Source organism: Synchiropus splendidus, chromosome 16 (assembly GCF_027744825.2).
Source record: "Synchiropus splendidus isolate RoL2022-P1 chromosome 16, RoL_Sspl_1.0, whole genome shotgun sequence".
NCBI classification, from domain to species: Eukaryota; Metazoa; Chordata; class Actinopteri; order Syngnathiformes; family Callionymidae; genus Synchiropus; species Synchiropus splendidus.
The window spans coordinates 5,750,564-5,774,252 of NC_071349.1; the positions used below are offsets into that span (position 1 = coordinate 5,750,564).

Consider the following 23,689-nt stretch of genomic DNA (forward strand, 5'->3'; position numbering starts at 1 on the left):
CGTAACCAGATAGCCGTGCAGTCGTCTCCATTGATCCTATGCTAATGAATAGTGTAGTGTCGGAGTTCTTTGTGTGGCTGCAACAAAGAGTTGGCCAGCACGGGGCAGTGTGTTCAACTCTCCCCATCCGCCTGCAGTCGTCTTCTGTCTCGCGGTGAAATCCCACCAAACGGATTAAAATGGCGCTTAGTTCGCAAGGAACAAAGAAAAAAGTTTGCTATTACTATGACGGTAAGCAAAACTCCATGCATTTTCGACAGAGCTAGCTTCAATTGGCATCTCACGTCGGCTGGTTTGCGCTAATAGGCGATGCAGTTTAAATTCTCTCCTGCTAGTGTTGCACGTTAGCTTCTGCGGCTAGCTTGAGCAGCTATCGTCATGACCGTGTGTCGTCAAAAGCACACTTGGGAATGAATCAAACCCAAATGCTGTTTGTTTTTTAGTGTTACTCCACGGAAGCGACACGTGTAGCTTTTTACTAGTAGCTTCCTTTTCAGCCGGAACATTTTTTTTTAGCTTGCTGGCTAACAATGGCGATGAGGCTCATCATAATTAACATGGTAGCGCCGGTTAGCATAGTCGTTTATCCACTGTCGGGGCATCTAGGCTGTGTATGTCTTGGAATTAATGTATTTAACGACACAAGTTGAAGTCATAAATGAAGAATTTGAGAATAAATGAATGAATTTGCTGTTCGAAATGAATGGTTAGCTGACCGAACCCCGCTGTTCGACCTTATTCGCATGTGTCGATCAATCTTTTTATGTCCTTTGTAGTTGTAGACGTTTCTCACCGCTTCTCTCCTAATGTGCAGGTGATGTTGGTAACTACTACTATGGCCAGGGCCACCCCATGAAGCCCCACCGCATCCGCATGACCCACAACTTGTTGCTCAACTATGGCCTCTACAGGAAGATGGAGATATACGTACGAATTTGACCTTTCAACTTTCACTTTTAGCGATCTGTGTTTAAAGATCTTTCTTCCCCTCTCACAGCGTCCACACAAAGCCAGCGCTGAGGAGATGACCAAGTACCACAGCGATGACTACATCAAGTTCTTGCGCTCCATCCGACCGGACAACATGTCTGAGTACAGCAAGCAGATGCAGAGATGTGAGTTGTGTTCTTGGATTACTAGCTCTGGTAAAAGTGTGGTCTAATAAGTGATATGTTTCTTCCAGTCAATGTTGGAGAAGATTGTCCTGTCTTTGATGGCTTGTTTGAGTTCTGCCAACTGTCCGGAGGAGGCTCCGTAGGTCTGTGGTCTTGAATTTCTTGTAGAACCATAACTGACTTCTGGCCCTCTTAAATTCTGAAACTTTAAACGTAATTCTCATTTTAAATACTGTTTTTCTGCAGCTGGTGCTGTGAAATTGAACAAACAGCAGACCGACATAGCCATCAACTGGGCTGGTGGTCTTCATCATGCCAAGAAGTCCGAAGCGTCTGGGTTTTGCTACGTCAACGACATTGTACTCGCCATCTTGGAGTTACTGAAGTGAGTGACCTTCTTAAATCCTCTGGCATTCAGATAACCTTAGTTGTTTTTAACATGATGAAATGAACTACAGATATAAGTGTGAAAGATTGTTTGTTTATATTGTATGGTGCATTCCTATTCAGATACCACCAGAGAGTACTGTACATTGATATTGATATCCATCATGGTGACGGTGTGGAAGAGGCCTTCTACACCACTGACCGTGTCATGACGGTGTCCTTCCACAAGTATGGAGAGTACTTCCCTGGAACTGGAGATCTCAGAGTAAGTTCACCATCACAAAATAAGACTTGTCTGATCACAATTAAACAATATGAAATGTGTTTTCTTCAGGACATTGGTGCTGGTAAGGGCAAATATTATGCTGTGAATTACCCTCTGAGGGACGGCATTGACGATGAGTCCTATGAAGCCATATTCAAGCCGGTGAGTAAATACAGACTAGCACAGAGCTATTATGATTTGCTCACAGTGTGACGTCTGATTCTTGAACTGCATTCCTTTTATCCAGATCATGGCCAAGGTCATGGAGATGTACCAGCCTAGTGCTGTGGTTCTTCAGTGTGGAGCTGACTCTCTGTCAGGGGACCGACTTGGCTGCTTTAACCTCACCATCAAAGGTCAGTTTCAAAAAGAGACCCTTTCATAAAGTAAAGAGATGAATCTGCAATATGTGTTTTAATCTCAGGTCATGCCAAGTGTGTGGAGTACATGAAGAGCTTCAACTTGCCTCTGCTCATGCTGGGTGGTGGAGGCTATACAATCCGAAATGTTGCTCGCTGCTGGACATACGAGACTGCAGTGGCTCTTGATACATCCATCCCGAATGGTGAGTCTTCTATTTCTTAGGCTGCTGTGGCATCATCAGATGACATTCCTTAAGTCTCTGTTGACTTTCCATTGATGTACTGGCTGAAACACTGTGTCAAGGTTTTCAGGTATTTGTCCAGAAACAATGTTTTCTGTTAGCTCAAGTGGAAGTGAACTTCAAAGTTGTATGTCTAGTTCTAGTCATAGCACAAAGAGTAAACACTGAAAATTGTTCCTATTAAAGGAACTAGCGAAATGTTGCAACTGCAAATTCATCTTGAAAATGTTCATTTGGTGAGGTTGAGATTATTTTATGGGAAATTGTCCCCAGCACAAGTGTTGGTCTCTAAAATATCAAAAGCCTTTTTGTAATGTAAGGAAATCATTGTTGTTGATTCTTCTGTGGTTTTATGTTCGTGGTGTGATGCAGTGAAGGAAAGCTTCACCTGGAAGGTGACACTTAAAGAATATTTTGTTGCTTTTCTGCTTGCAGAGCTCCCATACAATGATTATTTTGAGTATTTTGGTCCAGACTTCAAGCTCCACATCAGCCCGTCCAACATGACCAACCAGAACACCAACGATTACCTGGAGAAGATAAAGTGAGTCATCAGTGTTGTACTTTACAAGCCGCACCTTACTTTTGCTTTTTAATGTCAAGTGTTTTGAGAGGACTGTCGATGTAATTTCCTTGTCTGTGTGGTGTCATGCAGGCAGCGTCTGTTTGAGAACTTGCGCATGCTGCCTCACGCTCCTGGAGTGCAGATGCAGGCAATCCCAGAAGATGCTGTTCAAGAGGACAGTGGAGACGAGGAGGAGGAAGATCCAAACAAACGCATATCAAGTAAAAACCTATGTTTCAATTCAAGCAGTTTGACTAAAAACCCAGGTTATTTGTTGCTAATAGACTAAAATTGTGTACGACAGCGGGCGTCTCAATTGCTTCCAGAGTCTTGTAATGGAAGTCATAATTGTGGCTCCTGTTTTGTGTCATTCAGCATTTCTCAAGTCCCTTTTTTGACTCGTTTCCACTCTTGATTTTCTAGTCCGTGCTCATGATAAGAGGATAGTGTGCGAAGAGGAATTCTCCGACTCAGAAGACGAAGGCGAGGGTCGCAGGAATGCAGCCAGTTTCAAAAAGGCCAAACGGGCCAAGACTGAAGGAGAAAAGGAGGGAGAGGAAAAGGAGAAGAAAGGTGAGGAGGAAACAAAAGGTATCTATTCATTTTTCTCATTCTCATCTCATCCTGCACGTTGTTATTTTACCTAGCATCCTTGACCTCAGAGCCTGTTGATTTACTTTAACATTTGATCGGCACCAACTATTGCTGTGCTCGGTGTTAATGGTTCCTGCTTTTCTTTGAAACAGAAGTGAAAGAAGAAGAGAAGGTGCCGGAGGAGGAGAAAATGGACACGTCAAAGTAAGTTGTAGTTTGTGATGATTTCTCATGTAGTGGGATCACATGAGGTAACAACCGAAATTGCCACGTTAAAACAGCTAAAACTCACTCAGGGATGCTTTGCCTAAATGTGGGCAAGTCTGCTTGCAACAAAGCAGAACCTACATCCTGCTTTCTGTGGACTAAAATTGTATGTTCAGTGAATGTTCCATGCAACACTATTGCTCAATCATTTCATCACTTCCCAGATGCTATTGATCTATAAAATCAATAATCAAAACCTTTGTCCCTTTCAGGCCTAAAGAGGAATCAAAGACACCATGAAGTTGATGGATGCTGACTGATCAGACATGTTTTTAAAATCCTCCTCCAGCTACTGCCGGGTGTGAGGACCACACCTTTGTACTGCGATCACGTCCCCCTCACTGCAGGACGAGGATCCAAGCCGGATTTTCTACACCTTTAGATTATTGCTGTTTATGATGATGATGATGTTGTTTTTTTATACTTTACTGTGTTTCTTTTTATGCGCTCATGTACCCCGTGAAGCTACTCTGTAAAATGGCTTAGTACAAGTATGCTTTTATATATCTGATGGATTTAATTTATTTAAATCATAGATATTTTGGATACTCCTCTTGTCCTTACACTTGTGCCTGTGCCTTTGAATAAGTAGTGGCAGCATGCGCGTGTCATAGATCTTTCTGTGTCATGGAGTGGCTCACTTCTTATGGCACAGCAATTTTACTTTAGAACTTTTCTATTACCCCCCACCCACCCAAAGTTTCTATGTCTCCTGGTCCATCATACTGGACGTTTGAGTACACCGGATCACATTCCACTCAAATTAGGTCTTAAACGTTCAGGGTGGAAGGGCGCCAGGTTTAATTTGTTGTATATATATTTGTATTCTCAAAGAAGCTAATGTCATGAACCTGAAACCAATAAAATGCAACAAAAATATCAGTTGTGTGATGTTCATTTTTTTTCCACTGATACAAAGTACAAAATATTAAAAGTCCCACGAATAAAAACAGTTCTGGTTCAAGTCCAGTTGTCTCAGAGCCATTGACTTTGTGCTGCAGTAGCATTCCCATCCAGCAAGTCCTCCTGCTCCGGAACTTCTACTTCAGAGTCCGACTGAGGAGCTGGCTTGGATGGAACCTCAGCTCGCTGGATTCGCACCTGCAACCATCACATTTATTTTCAGGAAGCATTTTAGCTAAACATCCTTCATCTTTCCACTCAATATGATTATAGAGAGTTGAAAGTGAACCGCACTTGTTTTTTCAACTGTAGTGTCTGGTCAATAGTCAGGAGCCCATTCACTGAGTCAGACCTCGAATGAATGAGTTTCTCCAAAAAAACAAGCTAGAGATACCTGTGGCAGTTATCCAACTAACTTTTAAAATTATAACAAAGACACTCATTTATGTTCAACAAAGTGGAAGAAATTGAGAAATGTGGGATAAAGGAGCTGGAGACGTTTCAGCAGCAGTCTCACTTAGACTATGTGAATCATCAATACACACGGTTAAAACAAACAGATCTTTGTTTAAAAGTATTCAGAGCTGACGTGTCTCAACTTCAGTCCTGAGGCTTGACTTTGAAATCCCAGCACGAGTTCCCTTCAGATTCCATCGTTCAGTGTGCAAAGCGCTTTTTCGGTCGACGGTTTTCTCTCAACAGCCTTTCTGGTCAAGACAACTTCACCCATCTGGAGTGTCTCATTGCTCATAATGATGTGCTGTGTTAGTGGACAGCTTACCCTCCTGGCTCGGACCGGCTTGCGCCTGCATGGGCACAGGTACAAGAAGGACGTGCACGCAGCAAAACATCGGAAAGAAAACACCGCTTCGGTCACACACATCAATATCAGCAGCACCCACAGGACGATGATGGTCCCCTGAAGAAGAGACACACGTTGACAAGACTGAAGTGTAAGAGCAGTGGCCAGTGGACTCACGTATATCCGGGTGGGGTCAAAGGGACACTCGAATGTGATGCTGGATGAATCAATCTCCCTAGCTGTAGAGGTACAATGCGTTAGCAGGGTGCGTCCTTTTTGTATAATGGCTGTCACCATGGAGACGAACAGGCCCAACGTGGAGGCGACAGCCAGAAGAGCAGCGAGGATGCTGAAGACTAACAGAACCCACTGCTGCAGAAGGAAAAAAAAAATCTACTCAAATGAGCTCAGCACAATCTCATCGGAAAACAAGTTTTAACAGGCACAACCAAGTGAGTAATAGCGGTGGAGGGGCAGGCGGGGGGGGAGTGTCGCAGTTCTCACCAGGATCCGGCTTTTCTTGTTTTTGGAGAGGACAATGGCCAGGACTCCACCGATGATTCCCTGAGGAGAGACACAGGCAGATCAGGGCTATCCGGCTTCACGGTTAAAACTGGGATTATGATGCGCTGTAGTACAAGTATACTGCTATTTTTTTTTTTTATTCACTGCTGCCATTACCAAGAGTCCTGCAACCAAAGCCACGACATTGGAGACAGCGAACACCATGATCCGAGCCTCGTGGTGCACAGTGATGTGCCTGAGGACGGCGCCATGGGCCAGAGCTCCCAGCAGAAAGTTGATGTGACCCACCAGCACCAGACCCAAGCCCATTTTCATCAGGGCCTTGTTGTCCTTCAGACTGACGCAGCAAACTCCTGTGGGAGGCATAAACATGAGTTTGCATCATGTTTTACATGAAAGACACATTAAAATATCGAGGTGTAATCTGCCGCAGCCACTGTACTTTTAATTTCCAAATACAGGTACAAGTAATCGCACCCTTTGTTTTACATTAGATATCATCAGTGCGGCACATAGCACCAACAAACATTATAGCTGTTGTGCTGAGACCTTACGTTTTGACTAAAAGATCATCTTCAATGCACATCAATATTATGACACACCAAGATTACAGGGATTCAAAAGTCGTTGAAGATGAAAGACGGGAAAATGGATGTACAGTATGTTTGAGTTATGAGGTGGCGTCAGTGGTGCAGTGTACATATTTTAACCAACTTTCATGCTAAAATCAGCTCCCAATGAAACTGACACCCCATTCGGTACTGTAGACCGTTAAACAAAAAAGTCCACAAGATATTATAGATATTATATTCAAATTATTTACTTTTTGCATGCCATATTGCAAGTCCCTGAAAAATAATTAACGATAATATTTGAAGAAATCTGTCTTAGTTTTTGGCTTAGCAGAACACTATTGAGCAAAATTCATGTCTTCTCCACCACACAGCACCACATATCGATCTACCAACTACAACTCAGCCACTAATGTAGCACGGAGAGTCACCTACAAACCACCCACAAACTGCCTTCACTGTTACATCAATTCACCAACATTCCACCCATCCATATTTGGCCAGCATCAGACACAGGGCAGACCCGGACCGATCCATCTTCACTCCAGCTTGGGAGCAAAAGATGCCAGAAGTGTCTGGATCCTCACAGATGTGTTGCTTTCTGCTCTTAAGTATTAGTCCAGGGAGGCCGTTTCACCTACTTTCGGACATCGGTTCCTCTTTGTCGACAACACTCCCACACCTCCTGCAGATCCTTCCTTCTCCACAGAGGAGTCTCAAGTTTTCTCTGCTATCAACTATGGAACAAGAGCCGCCTCTTGCACCATCACGCTATAGTTAAGGGAACACTTGCTCTTTTTGTTTGTACACACACAAACAGATCACATTACAGGTCTGGTGCAAACAACACACGCAAAGGCACAAATTCATAAAGTGCGACGTTTATGAAAGGGAGACCCCTGTTTGTCGTTGAGCTGAACAAAGGTTAGGGTGGGGTGTTCAAACAACCACGCAGAGCCTGCGGGGGCAGCAATGCCTAGGTGTTCCAAAGCGATGTTTACCCTCAAAACATTGACTCCCTCTATTGACAGTAAATGAATCAAACGAAGTGTAAATTAAGTCTTCCAAAATCTGACTCCTGATATTAAAGAATAAATGTTGTCACATAGAATATATCTGTCGTTTCCACAAAAGAAAGACAGATCGGTCCGGCGGCGCCAGGTAGAAGTGGAGGAACATTCTGGGTCAGACCACGCCTAAAGACGCAGCAACTTCGTTTTCCCTGCCGATGAATCTCAAAAACCACTCACCTAAAGTCACCATGATGGGGGTTGTTTCCAACACGTCACGCTGATGGTTACATTCTTGTCATTTTGTCGCTTTCCAAAGACTCCCAGGCCCGAGAGAAGTTGTCCTCCTCAACTGTCGCTCACCTGAGCTCCTCCCCCTGCATCCCGAGACTGACGCGAAGGTCACAACATCGCGTGACGTCACCCGGCACAAAACTGTTTGGCGCCAGAATATTTATGTATAATATATATATATAATCCTTATGGTTATACAAAATTTAACAAGCGGGAAGTGAAAAATAAATAAATAAAAACTTTAGTCGCATTAGCTTTGTGTGATATGAACTTATGCAACTCATTGTACTTTGTACTTAATAATGAACCTGAGGGGGATTTAATAAACCAAGAGAAACAAACCAATACGGTACCTTTGATACGACTCCTTCCCCTTCCACCTGGCTTGGCTCATTGACTGATTGATAATTGACATCACCTGGTTGTCCTCTGGTTAATAACAGACCTGCTTGTAAGTGGCGTGCGCTCACTTGTCTGGTCATGATGGCTGCAGTGGAGCTTGTTCTTTGGTTTCTTCTGGGACTCTTTGCTCCTGTATGTCCACTAATAGGGCAGCAGGATGTACTCGTCCCAAACCACCATCAAGGCTTCTTTAAAAACCTCCTCCATCTCCCCTTTGAGAGGAGGTTTGAGTTCTCTCCATATTACAACGTCTTCAGCTCCTGGAGAACCCGCAGGCCTGCGTTCCCCATGCCGGATATTCTTCCCATCATGAAGGTGCCTAAAGTTCAGGTGCTCTGTGATGACTCTCTGCTCACCGTCCTGGTGGATAAGAGATTTGGAGGGGTCTCTCTGAGCAAAGAGGAGGTCCAGCTGGGGGACGGTTGCTTCAGCACCAAAGAGCTGCCACACAAATTCATCTTCTCCTACAGGTTTAACCAGTGTGGAACCACGCACGAAGTCAGTCTCTTTACTCATCTGGATGCCCAAGAAAACACGTTTAACTGTGATATTTGGCAGGTAAAAAATGGATTTGGGGTCTTCTCCAACTCGCTCCACTTCAACGTTCGAGAACCCTTTTCTACCCGCAGACCAGCTCCCTCACAAGTGCACATCTCCTGCATGACCACTAGGTGAGGCTCTCAAACTGGACACCTGGTCCGAAATTACTAATGCAGTTTTAAATCGATGTTTAGCAGCCGACTAGTTTTTAGTTTTCAAGTTTTGTTTTTGTCTTAATTTATTTTAATTTTATTTATTTTAAATTAAATATTTAGACTTAATCTTTTGTGTTCCTAAAGTATAATCAAATGTGTGAAAAATTACTTAAAAAAAAAAGTGTCATATATATAGTGTGTGTGTGTACATGTCATGCAAATCAAGATAATGCTATGGTCTATAATAGGGTTATTGATCTCACTGAATGTTTTCCAGGTCTGATGAAAACCTAAACCAGCATGACTGGGCAGCATTTCCTAAGACCAGCAGGACTTTCTCAATGAGAGCCATGAATCGTCAGTATACCTAACAAACTGTTGTTGCTGGTTACGAATCACTCTTGTGTTTTTAGCCTCATGGGCTGACGCTCCGGCCTCCAATGTCTATAAAAGAGGTCAGACGGTTCACCTCCAGATCTCTGCCGACCTCCAAACTCGGGAGCAACTTTTTGTCCAGTCCTGCTTCATCTCTGCATCTCCTGAACCAGACGCTAAACCCAGACACCCCATCATTATGAATAAGGGGTGAGCATCTGTTGTCCCTAAAACCTGAGTCCTAGTTCACCTGTGGTTCTGCTAGGTGCACCACCAGTCTTGGTTCTCCTCACCCTGTCACCAAGTTTGTTGAGGGAGCTACAGGTGTGATCAACATCGAGCTCAACACCACGTTCATGATCCCCCAGGTGAGTTAAGTTTTCAGCTTTCAATTGGTCATGATTGAGAAGACTACTGCTCTGTTGCAGATGTTTGTCCACTGTAGTGTTCTGATCGCTGACCAGAGGATAAGCAGTGGGTCCAAGTCCTGCAACTATAACCTGATCCAGTCCAGGTACTTGGATCCTGCAGTCATACTTTATATATACTTATCTTATGGCTTGGCTTGGTCGACTTGATCACAACTATTCAGAGGATCTCTGTGTGCTATGAAGCTAATATAGAAGCTAGATATAGTTCTGACCCTCAACATCGGGCGCATCTATGGTTTGGGACAAACATATTTTCACTTACTTTAATCAGGTGGGAGGAGTTGAGCGGTGATGTGGAGGTTTGCAGCTGCTGCATGTCAAAGTGTAAAGGCCTGCCCGTCAAAACTCTTCAACCAGGTCTGTTTTAAAATTACTTTTTCCAGAAAGGCCTTCTGGACTTCAGTCACTGATGTTGTCGTTGTTCCAGAGCACATGGCCATTGTCACAGCTGGACCGTTCATCACTGAACCCAGACCTCAGGAGCCGGAGGCCCCCAAAGTCGACTGGTCTATGCAGGCTGATGCTGTACCAACAGAAGATCCTGTGAACACTCACTCGCCTCCTCAGACTATGATGGTACTAAATGGGGAGCCAAATGAGAGAGCGGCACTCTGGCTTCCTGATCAGGTCCAGGCGGATGGCGCTTCACAGACAAAAGAGGCAACGCAGAAGCTTCAAACAGACATTGAATCTAATCTGAAGCTCTTTGGTTCTGTGCTACAGTTTCACCTACAGCCAGAGATGGTTGCAGATTCTCACCTCGCCCAACCAAGTATGACTCGTACCACCACTGACCTTCCAGATCTGAAGAGCGAGACCTCTGTCAAGCAGGAAGACTTGCGCCAGTGGCCGCCAGTAATCCGCTCCAAACTGGAGATTTCTAAAGGTAAAGATGGCTCTCAGTCACTGAGTTATGAGGAAGAGGTGCTGATGAATGAAGACTTGGCCAGAAGAATTAGAAGGAAGCAAGAGCAGAAGGGGATGATGCCAACACTCATGGATTTATTCAGGTGAATCAGACGTAAAATTTTAGGTAGCGATTGTGCTAACGTGCTTCTCTTCAGCAGGAGAATGGGAGGTGCCGAGTAGCAGGAGCCTCATCTTTCAATGTGCTGAATAACTGACAAATTCTGATACGATTAAATAAACGACTTATTCACCTCAAATGTGCATCAGGTTTTTATTTTACTGTTTCAGCAAAAAGGTCTGGCAGAGACAAGCTGTGCTTGATTCTGACCTGATTTACAAACGTTTAACACTGGCTACAAAGGCTTTCATTTGTAATTTGTCCATGCGAAACATTACATTTGGGGGAACTCGAATTACGACGCAACGTCGTTGCCGGAAGTATCGCAAAATCCAAGCGTCAACTTCCGTCTTCTTAAAAATAAAGGAATATAAATGTTTACGCCTTTAATTAGACAATATATTAAATGTTATACTTCTGTAAGATATTTTTAGAACTAGAATGGAACGAAAATGTAAATGACAAATGAGTTAATCAGATTGTCCGCGGTGTTTCCACTTGGTATTCCCATCACTTCAGCCAGATGTCGCTGTGGAGAACTGATCGCGTTAGACCGCATGCTCCGAGTGTTATTCCTCCCCACCGTGACCGTGTCCAGGCTGGATCCTCCTCACCAGCGTCTATAAAGTCCCCACGCTTCCCTCCCACTCTCTCTTTCCCCGGCCACAAATCCACCGTGAGTGTCCTACTCACTGTTCTTGAAAAACTTTTATAAAAAATACATAAAAATTACAAAATTCATAAAACTAATAAAAACAAGTATCGCGCAAAGAAACGTTTAAAAAAATAGCAAAAATTTAAACTCGTTAAAAAAAAGGAGACCTTCACTGCCGATCGGAACTCTCGAAGCCGCAGCAGAGGCAGCAGCTCGCTCCCGGACCCTTTTTTGGTCGAAGCTTTTTGGTAGTTTGAGACATGAACACGGCCACTGGGAGTTATCCGATGGCTTCCCTGTACGTGGGAGACCTGCACCCCGACATCACCGAGGCCATGTTGTACGAGAAGTTTAGCCCAGCCGGGCCGGTTCTGTCGATCCGGGTGTGCAGAGACATGATGACCCGAAGATCCCTGGGGTACGCTTATGTCAACTTCTCCCAACCCGCCGACGGTAAGTACCACGCACTGACACATCGAAACGTGTGTTTATTATCTGAGTGTGTGTACCTTTAAGACGCGTTCACGGTCCAACCATGTCGACCTTCGCACTGTGACTCTCGACCTGTGAACCAGTTACTCCTCGTTCTTGGGTTCAACTGTTGTTTCCTCTGTTTTAGGCAAATTTTCACTCGCATATGCGCTGACCCAGTTCTATTGAAGTCATGTACATAAATAGGAATCTAGATCACCCACGCCACTAAAACGTTGGTTAGGGCAGAGATGTAATATCGTATTATAGTTTAAAACGATTAAACATTAACTCAGTCTATTACTACCACATGCTGCTTGACATTAATTTACTTTATCAGCATTATCACACCCTATTGAACCTCTAATGATGTGTTGTGACAAGTACAAGTAGAAAATCTTCAGGGCAGCTAAGGATTTCATTCATCATTGTCTTTTTTGCATGATATTATTATGTCTTTATTGAGTGTTCTTACTTTTCAGTTGTAATCGGCTGGAAACAAGCATGGACTTCAAGTCACGATCTATCTCAGCTCCTCACTTCATTGCATCTGGAACATGACCTAAGCAGCAGAGTCCAGATATTCGTGTATTAATAAAGGTCTAGACTAGAAATATAAACCCCTGCAGTGGTATAAAGCATTCCGGATACTGGACTGTCTTTCTATTCAGTGGGAGATAACGCCTGGATGAGTCATCCATCAGAGACTCGGAGTAGATCATCTGCTTCTCTGCATAGGAAAGAACCTCACAATAAGTCTAGCACACTCAAGATAAGTCAGTGTATCTCATCTGTGACTACTGTGGCTGATGTCTGATTCAAAAAGAGAAGTATGAGTGAGCCTAAAGTATTTGTTAGTCCTAAAACCAGTTGTGTGTGTTTAAACAGGTTAGTGATCAAACATTCAGCTTGGTTGATGGGAATGTGGCAGACGAAACGTTGATTCTCTTCACGACTTGTGTGCTGCAGTTTACTCTTCTGTTGACATTCTGTGGGCTTTTTTGCCTGTGGTGTTGAACACCTGTCGCCACTTCTCTCAGCTCCAGTTGTGGTCGGTGGAACAAATGTTAGCCGAGCCACCAGGGAGAAGACACCATTTGTTCCTGGTAGTGTAGGTCTTTGGGGGAGGGTTGGAGTTGGACTCCAGTGTGTCTGTGATGGCATCAAGTGTCCAGTGATGTCATGGACCAGCAGTCTGAATATATTTGTTTCAGCTTAATTTATAAAGTTATTAAATGCAATTTTCTGAGTTTAAAGCAGCTGGTATCATAACACCTGAAGTTATCTTATTCAAATTTCAAAACATGTATGTATTGGTACTACACGATATTGGAAATGTTTCCCGTCCTCACTGAACAGGAACAGCATTGCAGTCGCTACATGCCTCACAGTGATGGGCCAAATATTCATGTGACTTAAGGAGCTTCTCACATGACTTGGCAGCTAAGAACCTTTCCTGTCATACATTTAGACATTTTCTGGTAATTTAATATTCTCTGGTTGATAACCGCGGCTGTGGTCTGACATTGGATCAGAGCTGCAAATGGCTTGCAGGCCTTGCTTTGGACTCTCTGTTCAAAGAGACTCATGTGTTTGCATGTGTAAGAATTAATGGATATTCCCAGAAGTGCAATTGGGCCTTAGCTACGCTTGTTGCATGTTGGCTATCTTATGACCTCCAAGGTACACAAGTGCACTTGCACACACATTTGGCTAGGTGTCGGTCAGCTTGACTGACTGAAACCTGTCTAACTGGCATCTCAGTAAGGGGTTTGATACTGAGCCCAATTTCATTTAGACAACACTTACCATCAAAAGCAATTGTATTGTATCCATTTCTATGTACCATCATTTTAAATAATGTACTTGTACATAGATCAGACTGTTTTATAAGTGAACACGCACAGCTTTGAAATGGAGTCACCCAGATGATTTCAAGTTTTTAAACTGTGCTGTTGCTCATCCCAACATTCTTCTGGAGTATCTCCCCAGCACATACCTCTCAGGACCCCTCTCTAAATTTAGAACCTCATTCTGGGCAGCCCAAAACGTGCCTGCTCTATATTAGCACCCTGTGAGTGAACAGTGTGGCGTGATTATCGTCCCCTGCAGCACAATCCAGGCTACACACACAGGCCTGTCCACATGTATTCTACATGTTCACAGCTATGGGATTTGTTGACTGACTTCCTCCGTGAAGAGTCCAGAACGCATGAAAGCTCTCACACCTCTGAGCACATGTGGTGTGAGGTACAATTGCCGGCCAAACTGCTGATGCCAGCAGACGCAAGGCAGCTCTATTTTGTTTACCAGACACTTTCAGTGGCGAGAGCGGCCGGTGCGAACAAAAGCACTCCTGCGGTGTCAATACACACACTCGCAAGTGAAGCCATGCAACTGCTTGAGTTTAACTCACAGTATGTTTTGAAAAACAAACGTATCAGTTGAATGCGATCTGAGTGAGGGTTGTAGCTCTTTACCATGTGGTCCACACTCCCCCCCTCCATCCCTCCACACACACGGGCCACAGCTGCTGTGATTCCACCACATGGTCCTATGTGGTGTCTCTACACGTGTCTCCAGCGTGAAGCAGCTGCAAGTGTTTCTTAAAACCATGCATCATGTTGAAATATACATTAGGCACAGGTGTGTTACATTATGACACACACACACACATATATATATACACATATGTGTGTATATATATATATATATCCTTTTGAATTTTCATTTGCAGTGCACTGACAGTACTGACTATTTACATATAATGAGAAATGAATCAGACCTTATCTGTCAGATCTGGTTTGTGAGTAAAGGGATCAGAACTATTGTTGGGGGAGCTTTTATGAAGTGCTTGGCAATTTGGAAATTATTTTGGGTCCATTAACATTTATGACTCCTTCCACCTGCAGCTGAGAGAGCCCTGGACACCATGAACTTTGACGTGGTGAAAGGAAAACCCATCCGGATCATGTGGTCCCAGAGAGACCCGTCCCTCAGGAAGTCAGGGGTGGGAAATGTGTTCATCAAGAACCTCGACAAGTCCATCGACAACAAGTCTCTCTATGACACTTTCTCTACATTTGGGAACATCCTGTCATGCAAGGTACTCCATCCATCCATTGCGTTTTCCTTTCATTTTCCGCCTCTTTTTCTTTTTCTTCCTTTACCTTCCTCTTTTGTGCAACACCTGTTAAAGATTGAAAATGAGCAATCGCAGTAGTTCCACACTCTTGTTTAGACCAATATCTGGTGAAGAAAACAAACAAAAGCCAAACCACCAAATAAGTGAACATTCAATACAGGTGGGTTTGAAAGAACAATGTGGTCAAAATGGAAAATCACATGTGTGTATGACCACTTGAGTTGCAATCCAAGCTCTCAATGTCCCCTTGTGGTAGAGCTGTGTCTCTGAGTAAGACATACTAGTCTCTCGGTCCCTGGGGTGATCTGAGAGGAGAGGTAATCCCACAAGAGTTTAATGGGTGACACACCTGGTAAGAGTGCGGGCTACGTATGTGGAGGGATGTTGTTTGTCAAATACTGTGTGGAAATTCTATCTGGAAATAGATTTGGTTATCATATCTCAAATTCACAGGAGTGTTTTCAATCCAATATATTGTGTTTCTGTCAGCGATAGAAAAGTGTATTTACCCTCATGATCATTGCTTTCATCTCCTTTACTCAGGTGGTGTGTGACGAGAATGGCTCGAAGGGTTACGCGTTCGTCCACTTTGAGACGCAGGACGCGGCCGACCGGGCCATTGAGAAGATGAACGGGATGCTTCTGAATGACCGCAAGGTGTGAGTGTCTTATCATAGTGGTATTTGTGTGCTTTTCTGGCTTGGTGTCTAAATGCTTGATCTGAGCTGATGGTTACTCACTAATATCCAGTGTGTTTTAACTAAAACCTCACCAGCATTCTGGATCCCGCTGAATCACTCACTGCCTTCCATCTTTAAGTGCTTGTGTGTTTGTGTGGCAACGCTTGTGTGTTTTAGTGATGGATCAAATGCAGCAATTCAGAAGGGGATGCCGGGAAAGGGGAGAGGTAATCAAGGTATTTAAGTACATTTTGGCTTTTTTTGTAGTGTGTACATTCACCCCTCTTCATCCACCCCCTCACGTTTTGGACCTGGAGTTTTGTAGCATGTGGACATAACTGCTCACATTGGTGATATTAACCACCATTTCTCCCCATCGCGGTGACTGTCTGTGATGTGTTTACGAAGCTGTCTCGCCGGCATGGTCGGATCCCTGAGTTCGCCTGTCCAGATGGGTCGGTGTTGTTTTAAAAGTGTGCCGCTGCTCTTCCTCCATCTTCAGGTTTGTGGGTCGCTTCAAATCTCGCAAAGAGCGTGAGGCTGAATTGGGCGCTAAAGCCAAAGAGTTCACCAACGTCTACATCAAGAACTTTGGAGAGGACATGGACGACGATCGGCTGAAAGAGATGTTTGACAAATATGGTGAAGAGATGTTCTACTGCTGGTTTGTAACATCATCTGAAGATACTTGACACCCTGCTTCGACACTGCAGGGAAAACCCTCAGCGTGAAGGTGATGACGGATCCCACCGGCAAATCCAGAGGCTTCGGATTTGTTAGCTACGAGAAGCATGAGGACGCTAACAAGGTACAGGCACATACGATCGACTCAATAAATACTAGTGCCGGTACTTTTAGGAGTGAATTACGATTAATTAATTACAACAACAAAAACATATTTGATTTAATTTAACAGTTTGCTCTCCAGACAACAGGGAACCTTTGTAAGTGCAGTAGTTTCTGGTCCACTGATCACTCTGATGCACAAGACACGTGGCAGCTAGGATGATAACAAACATGGAGGAATCCCTGAACAAAAGCAAACAAAAGCATCTGTTGGCTTTTGTTCAGGGATGTTTTTCACTACACAATGGCCAGGGTTTCCACTACTCTGAATGGACTTGAAATTCTTATGAAATTGAAATTCTTTGACAAATATTTTCAAAACATTAAAAGAGCTTTAGTTTAAATCATAAATAAATAATGAAAACTTGAATATAGCCACCATCCTGATTTATTGTGCTATTGTCATACTGATGCAAAATAAACAATATTTTGTTTAAATGTACGTATGGGTCCATCATTTGATTCAGTAATATACTAAATTCATTCAAATTTAAAAATTGTGGCTTCTTGTGGCAAACATTCTTATACCATAATACTGCAATTCATAAATAATAATAAATACATCAAGTTAATGAACTCCTCTTTAGGCTGTTGAAGACATGAATGGTTCTGAACTCAACGGCAAGACTGTGTTTGTGGGCCGTGCTCAGAAGAAGATGGAGCGGCAGGCGGAGCTCAAGAGGAAGTTTGAACTACTGAAGCAGGAAAGAATCAGTCGTTACCAGGTCTGAATCCAACTTTTCATTTTCCTTAATGTTTCTGAATTCAGTGTTAATCAAGTTTGGTTTTAGGGTGTCAATTTGTACATCAAGAACCTGGATGATACGATAGATGATGAAAAACTGCGTAAAGAGTTCTCTCCATTCGGTTCAATCACAAGTGCGAAGGTGAGAATGAAAACATCTCTGTTTTAAAGACACGAAGGTGGTTGAAAACTGGCCATGTTCTAGGTGATGTTGGAGGAGGGTCGCTCCAAAGGCTTCGGCTTTGTCTGCTTCTCCTCCCCGGAGGAGGCCACCAAGGCTGTGACTGAGATGAATGGACGTATTATTGGATCCAAGCCTCTCTATGTGGCTCTGGCTCAGCGCAAGGAGGAGCGCAAAGCTCACCTCACCAACCAGTACATGCAGCGCATCGCTGGCATGAGAGCCATGCCGGCCAACGCCATCATCAACCAGTTCCAGCCCACCAGTGGATACTTCATGCCAGCTGTTCCACAGGTAACCAGGCCGTGTGTGTGGGCATGTTTTGCCATACTTGTGAGTTGACAAGCCACCTTCTTGTGAGGACATTTTGCTTTGTGAGAATAGTTTGGCCTGTCCTCACAAGGTTTAGAGGGTTAAAACAGTAAAAGTAGTTTATTGTAATTGGGTTTAACTGTGGTTCAGAGTCCTGGTTAAGGCAATGATTGCATGAATATCGAAACATGACCGTGTTGTGTATTTGTACTTATGTTGACTGCTGTTAAAATTTGCATTCTTTGGTTCTCTGCTCAGATTTGTATGACATCAAGAGCCTTCTTTCCCTCTTAGGCCCAGAACAGGACCACATACTATGCACCCAATCAGATGGCACCAATGCGTCCCAACCCTCGCTGGCAACAGCAAGTCGGTAGAGGCCAAGGTGACACAACACTTCAACTCAGTAATCTTTAAGAGCAATTTCTCAGGAATTCCAAATCATCTTCTTGACTCAGGAGGCTTCCAGGGAATGCCCAGCTCGCTGCGACAGCCCGGCCCTCGTGCTAACATGCGACACATGAGTCCTGGTGGAAACTCTCAGGGCCTGCGAGGTGAGTTCAAGCGTTACACTCACAGCTTCTCGTTTTAAAAGCGTTTCAAGTGAAGCTTCTCTTGTTTGGTAGCTGCTGGCCAGACAATGGCGCCTCGTCCTTCCATGGTGCCTGGCCCTCGGCCAATGCCTCCTTATAAATACGCCACTGGTGTGCGAAACCCCAACCCTCAAGTGGTGCAACCAATTCCTTTACAACAGGTAAGACCCAAGCATACCTATGTTTAAATTGGGGGAGGTAGGTTTTAAAAAATTCATGATGATTACCAAGCACTTTTCTGCTAAGCTCATTCACGCTCCGAAACTTGCAGGCTCAGCCAGCCGTACACGTCCAGGGCCAGGAGCCGCTAACAGCCTCCATGTTGGCTGCTGCACCGCCACAGGAGCAGAAGCAGATGCTTGGTAAATGATCTGCTGAACTGTGATCAGGCGATGACTGTTATGTCTCAATACAAATCTTTTCGTACAGGTGAACGTCTCTTCCCCCTGATTCAGGCGATGCATGCCAACCTGGCGGGAAAGATCACTGGCATGCTGCTGGAAATTGACAACTCTGAGCTGCTGCACATGCTGGAGTCCCATGAATCTCTGCGGTCAAAGGTTTGTAGTGTCCTTCACATTTAAGACATCCTAACATACCTCTGTTGAAATCTGAATATGTTCTATGTTCAGGTGGAGGAGGCGGTCGCAGTACTGCAAGCCCACCAAGCCAAGAAAGAAGCCACCCAGAAAGTGGGCACCACTGGTGCTGCTCCAACATCCTGAGCATTCTGGCTATATTTTATTGGTAAAGAATCAAACATCTCGCCTGCTTAGTGCAGCACTGCCTAAATAAAAACTGAACGTGATCACTATTGTCTTGTTTCAGGGCAGATCATCACGGACACCGGACAATACTCAGCCATCCAGCTAACACAAGAGAGAAGGCATCGTTTCTGTAGGAATATTTAGAGTAAATCTACTTATTTTATTGATCAGAAATAAAATCTAATATAATTAAAATACCTAATTTTGTGGCAAAGGAGAGAATTTATTTCCTGAATGGAGAATGAATTTTGTTCCATTTTCTTTGCTTGAAGATTTATGTTTGGTTTATGACAAGACTCCATCCCGTCATGTTATCAGGGGTGTGTGGTATGCTCAATAAAAGAATGTTATGTCATGACAAGGACTCTTGTGATTTGATTTTTATATATTTTTTTATTTTTGAAATGATCTGTTTCATTTACATGCATTCCTTTTACATAAATACCGAATTATGTTACATTAATCCACTTGTTTATTTAGAATTCATTTTTTTAGTTGCCCTAATATTGGCAACTGACATTTTTACCTTATATTATTTACATGCGTTTACATCACTCTAGCAGGGGAAAATATTTTATTTACAATAAATGATCCATATTTTCTGGAAATTGTGATATTACCAGTTTAAACTAGCAATCTGAACGCACAAATAAATGAGCAACACACTTGGCTATCCTCCTGGAAATCGACAACTATTATCTATTTCGTTATTTTATTTAACAAAAAGCAACGAACTTAACAGTCACTTGTTTCATTTTCTTTGGGTAGAATACATAATACGACTTTTCAGATCATTCGTATGGAGCCACAGTTGGTGAACTCTTGATAGTTTGCCCGAGTGTCAATAAGGTATATAACGGTTTTTTTTAACTGCTGTAAGTATTTTTGTCCCTCTGGAGTAGCAGTAATTGCGTCATCAATGCTTCTGCACAGGCGCAGAAGTCCATTGACGCTCCGCCAATCAGACCTTAGTCTCATGTTTCAACAAAGATGGCTACCAGCAAGCGAGTGTTGTACGTAGGTGGGTTCATATTCTTTCTTTTGACGTACGTGTGGGTTCCTGTAATAAGTTTATCCAAATGAATGTTTTGTTTTATGGCCAATACTATGGCCAGCGTAAACTTCCTAAAGAGACGCCACACTGAAGGGTTATAATTTAGCAACAACTTTGAATGAACGCTTATGAACTGCACTTTTCGTTGAAGATTTTGTGAGCTGAAAGGTGTATTATATGTTTCGCGAGTGTAATGCTGTGGTCAAATTTCAGGCGGCCTGGCTGAGGAAGTGGATGAGAAGGTTTTGCATGCAGCGTTTATCCCGTTTGGAGACATCACAGACATTCAGATCCCCCTGGACTATGCAACTGGTACAAATGACATACTTCCCGGAGTTAAGAAGTCCTTTGTGTGACTGTAAACCTGCAGTATAAACATTTGTACCCAGTTTAGTGTGTATAATATGATGATAGTCACACGACAGACATGGATTTGGTTTGGACCAACCTTCTTTTTTCTTAACAGAAAAGCACCGAGGGTTTGCCTTCATCGAATTTGAGCTGGCAGAGGTAAATTGCATACTTTATATCAACGTGTTGACATGGGCGTTTATGCAATTGTACAATAGAATTTAAGTTCTGTTGGTGAAGGTGTGGTGTTTTTTGTTTCTAACGTCTGCTTTACTTCTGCAGGATGCTGCTGCAGCTATTGATAATATGGTAAGTTGTTTAGACTGCTGGTTTAGTAACAACACGGATAAGTAAGCCTTCAATTGACACAACATTGTTTCTTACAACAGAACGAGTCCGAGCTGTTTGGACGAACAGTTCGAGTCAACATCGCTAAGCCCATGAGACTCAAAGAAGGGTCTTCAAGGCCAGGTAAATGGAAAACACCAAATCACTGCTAAAACAGGGTCGCACCTAGTGCTGTGTTTAAAAAATCGATTTTCCGATTCTGAATTTTAATGTCATATTTCTAATAATGCACCAGTCCCATGAGCAGTCACATCTGGCGTTCTGTGTCTGGATCTTTATTATCATTTACTATGAATCCTTCATTAATTTCCTGTTGAATGTCAATATGATACTAGTATTAATATGTTGTGTAACTTGTCATGTGATCATGCCAACAGCTCAGAAAATGGTTTAAATACTAACCTGAATCGAGATCGAATCGGATCGAATCGAATCGAATCGTGATAATCGATTCTAAGTCATGAGAATCGGAATCGAATCGAATCGATTCTTGAAATTAGAATCGATACCCAGCCCTAGTCGCACCACAGTCGCTGATCCAAGTCCTGCTGATATCTTCTCCCTCAGTGTGGTCAGATGATGACTGGCTGAAAAAGTTTTCTGGAAAAACGATGGAGGAAGCTGAGGCGGAGGCTACTGCTGGAGAGACTGTGAAAACTGCTGCACCTGAGGCAAGATTTTTGACTCGAGTGTCAAAGAATTATCAACTTAAACATTTATGACCTTCCGTTTTCAGGGGGAGCCACCGGCTAAAAAGGGTCGAGTTAATCCACAAGTTTACATGGACATCAAGATTGGCAACAAACCTGCAGGCAGACTACGCTTCCTCCTCCGAGCCGACATTGTTCCTATGACCGCAGGTTTGTGGACTCTCACCTGTGAATGTATTATCACTTGGGGTGGGATTCAATTAAAAACAATAATGGAATTAAATAGAGAATTTGTGATAATCTCAATCGCAGTTTAATGGTATAAGAATATTTGCCACAAGAAGCCACATTTTATATTACTGAATCAAATGATGAACCCATAGATACATTTAAACAACAAAATATTGTTTATTTTGCATCAGTTTGACAATAGCACAATAAATCACAATGGTGGCTATATTCGAGTTTTTATATCACCTCATTTAAACAAAATTATTAAACAATAAAATTCTTAAATATTTTAACACGCTTTTTTGCGTTAAATCAGTAACTATCGTACAAACTTGGATTTACATTTTTACCTTGTGGTCTGAAATTTGATCCTAAAACCTATTTCTGACATTGATATAGTTTTTTGGTAAGTGAAAGTCAGTCAATGAAAATGACCATTTGTGTTTTTCCCTCAGAGAACTTCCGCTGCTTGTGCACACACGAAAAGGGCTATGGCTACAAAGGCAGCAGCTTCCATCGTATCATCCCTCAGTTCATGTGTCAAGGAGGCGACTTCACCAATCACAACGGCACCGGTGGCAAGTCAATTTATGGACGCAAGTTTGATGACGAGAACTTTGTGCTCAAACACACGGCCCCAGGTTGGTAGTTGTCCGGCTAGTAAGTCACGGTCTCAATATGCAGCTTCCATGTACTTTATTTTTGCACTCAGGTCAGCTCTCAATGGCTAACTCGGGTCCGAATAGCAATGGCTCTCAGTTCTTCATCACCACGGACAAAACCGACTGGCTGGATGGCAAGCATGTGGTGTTTGGAGATCTGGTGGAGGGGATGGATGTGCTTCGTGCCATGGAGGTCAATACTGAATTCTGTACTTTGTGTCATGCATTTCACTTTTATTGTACTTCTGATTTATTGCAATCTTTCATCATCTTCTGTTTATACCCTTAATGGGCTAAAGCTGGGATGGAGCCATCCAAGTTATCTAGGGCAAGAGGTCATCATCACTGGGCACCAAGCTACTAAGACAGGCATGGGGCGAACATTTACCCTGTACTCATATATGGTCTTCACAAATTGTACATGGTGCCTGTCTCAAGTGCTCCAAATGACATTTCTCCATTTTGGCTTATAATGAACTTCAGTCTTTTGACTATGACCGTGAGGTCACTAAAGTGCAAGGAAGCCATTTTCATCAGCAGCAGGTTTCATTACTGTCGTTGAGAAACGAATCCAAACATAAGCCACGGAGAATCTGATGCTGTTTCTCTGTTTCTCTCTCCAGGCTCAGGGGGCTAAAGACGGAAAGCCTAAGCAGAAAGTCATCATCTCGAACTGTGGAGAATTAGTGTGATTGTGATTTAAATAAAAAGTGTAAATACTTTGATTAAACACAGTTTTATACAAAAATAGATTGTTTTGCTTGTTTCGAGAACTGTTTTCTACTCTGTATGTTTCAATATTAATTTCATGTTTTCATGTGGCCTCTGTAATGTGAAGAAGAGTTCACATGTATTTCTGATATTGAAGGTACTGAAGACTTCCGTGAGTGAACTTCTGAAATGACCTGGCACCATATTGTGTAAACTGAACGAACATGTGAGTTCACGTCATGCATCTTCATTTTCATTCTTGAATAATTGAATGGTTCGCCCAAGAATCGCGCTCCTCTTTTGTGTATCTACTGACCTCTAGCGGTCAGCCGCTAGACACTACACTCCTTATAAATACTAATACTGGAATGAAATGGGGTGATTTCTGTTTCTCGTGAGATACAGAAACATTCGTTATACTCGTTATACATACATATTTTAAGTAATCATACAA

The 23,689-nt window shown here is 43.1% G+C and overlaps 4 protein-coding genes across 6 annotated transcripts; 3 read left to right on the plus strand and 1 right to left on the minus strand.

Moving 5' to 3' along the window:
* Nucleotides 1-111: 111 nt before the first annotated feature.
* On the plus strand, nt 112-4,676 carry LOC128747416 (probable histone deacetylase 1-B). Of its 2 annotated transcripts, none has more exons than XM_053845291.1 (14): nt 112-231; nt 815-927; nt 998-1,115; nt 1,184-1,258; nt 1,362-1,500; nt 1,626-1,767; nt 1,837-1,929; nt 2,015-2,123; nt 2,192-2,332; nt 2,807-2,915; nt 3,027-3,157; nt 3,360-3,527; nt 3,683-3,734; nt 4,010-4,676. In XM_053845291.1, exons 1-14 carry the CDS (start codon nt 180-182, stop codon nt 4,035-4,037), a joined length of 1,470 nt encoding a protein of 489 aa, XP_053701266.1. In that variant the 5' UTR covers nt 112-179; the 3' UTR covers nt 4,038-4,676. The 2 variants fall into 2 exon arrangements, with proteins under 2 accessions (XP_053701266.1, XP_053701267.1); XM_053845292.1 differs by having other exon boundaries at nt 3,360-3,509.
* On the minus strand, nt 4,579-7,985 carry tmem54a (transmembrane protein 54a). 2 transcript variants are annotated; one of them, XM_053845293.1, is made up of 6 exons: nt 7,850-7,985; nt 6,184-6,380; nt 6,007-6,066; nt 5,680-5,874; nt 5,482-5,619; nt 4,586-4,898 (listed from the first exon to the last, which is right to left on the minus strand). In XM_053845293.1, exons 1-6 carry the CDS (start codon nt 7,860-7,862, stop codon nt 4,773-4,775), a joined length of 729 nt encoding a protein of 242 aa, XP_053701268.1. In that variant the 5' UTR covers nt 7,863-7,985; the 3' UTR covers nt 4,586-4,772. The 2 variants fall into 2 exon arrangements, with proteins under 2 accessions (XP_053701269.1, XP_053701268.1); XM_053845294.1 differs by lacking the exon at nt 7,850-7,985 and having other exon boundaries at nt 4,579-4,898; nt 6,184-6,393.
* A 3,512-nt stretch (nt 7,986-11,497) lies between these two features.
* On the plus strand, nt 11,498-19,579 carry pabpc4 (poly(A) binding protein, cytoplasmic 4 (inducible form)). Its single transcript, XM_053845290.1, has 15 exons — nt 11,498-11,941; nt 14,872-15,065; nt 15,648-15,763; nt 16,287-16,426; nt 16,498-16,592; nt 17,218-17,355; nt 17,422-17,517; nt 17,581-17,850; nt 18,163-18,253; nt 18,327-18,422; nt 18,495-18,622; nt 18,733-18,823; nt 18,891-19,021; nt 19,094-19,208; nt 19,290-19,579. The coding sequence occupies exons 1-14, from the start codon at nt 11,749-11,751 to the stop codon at nt 19,184-19,186; spliced, it is 1,872 nt and encodes a 623-aa protein (XP_053701265.1). The 5' UTR covers nt 11,498-11,748; the 3' UTR covers nt 19,187-19,208; nt 19,290-19,579.
* Nucleotides 19,580-20,190: 611 nt separating this feature from the next.
* Nucleotides 20,191-23,281, plus strand: ppie (peptidylprolyl isomerase E (cyclophilin E)). Its single transcript, XM_053844954.1, has 10 exons — nt 20,191-20,249; nt 20,496-20,594; nt 20,749-20,792; nt 20,916-20,942; nt 21,023-21,104; nt 21,549-21,652; nt 21,718-21,841; nt 22,318-22,503; nt 22,575-22,717; nt 23,148-23,281. The coding sequence occupies exons 1-10, from the start codon at nt 20,219-20,221 to the stop codon at nt 23,214-23,216; spliced, it is 909 nt and encodes a 302-aa protein (XP_053700929.1). The 5' UTR covers nt 20,191-20,218; the 3' UTR covers nt 23,217-23,281.
* Nucleotides 23,282-23,689: the final 408 nt, after the last annotated feature.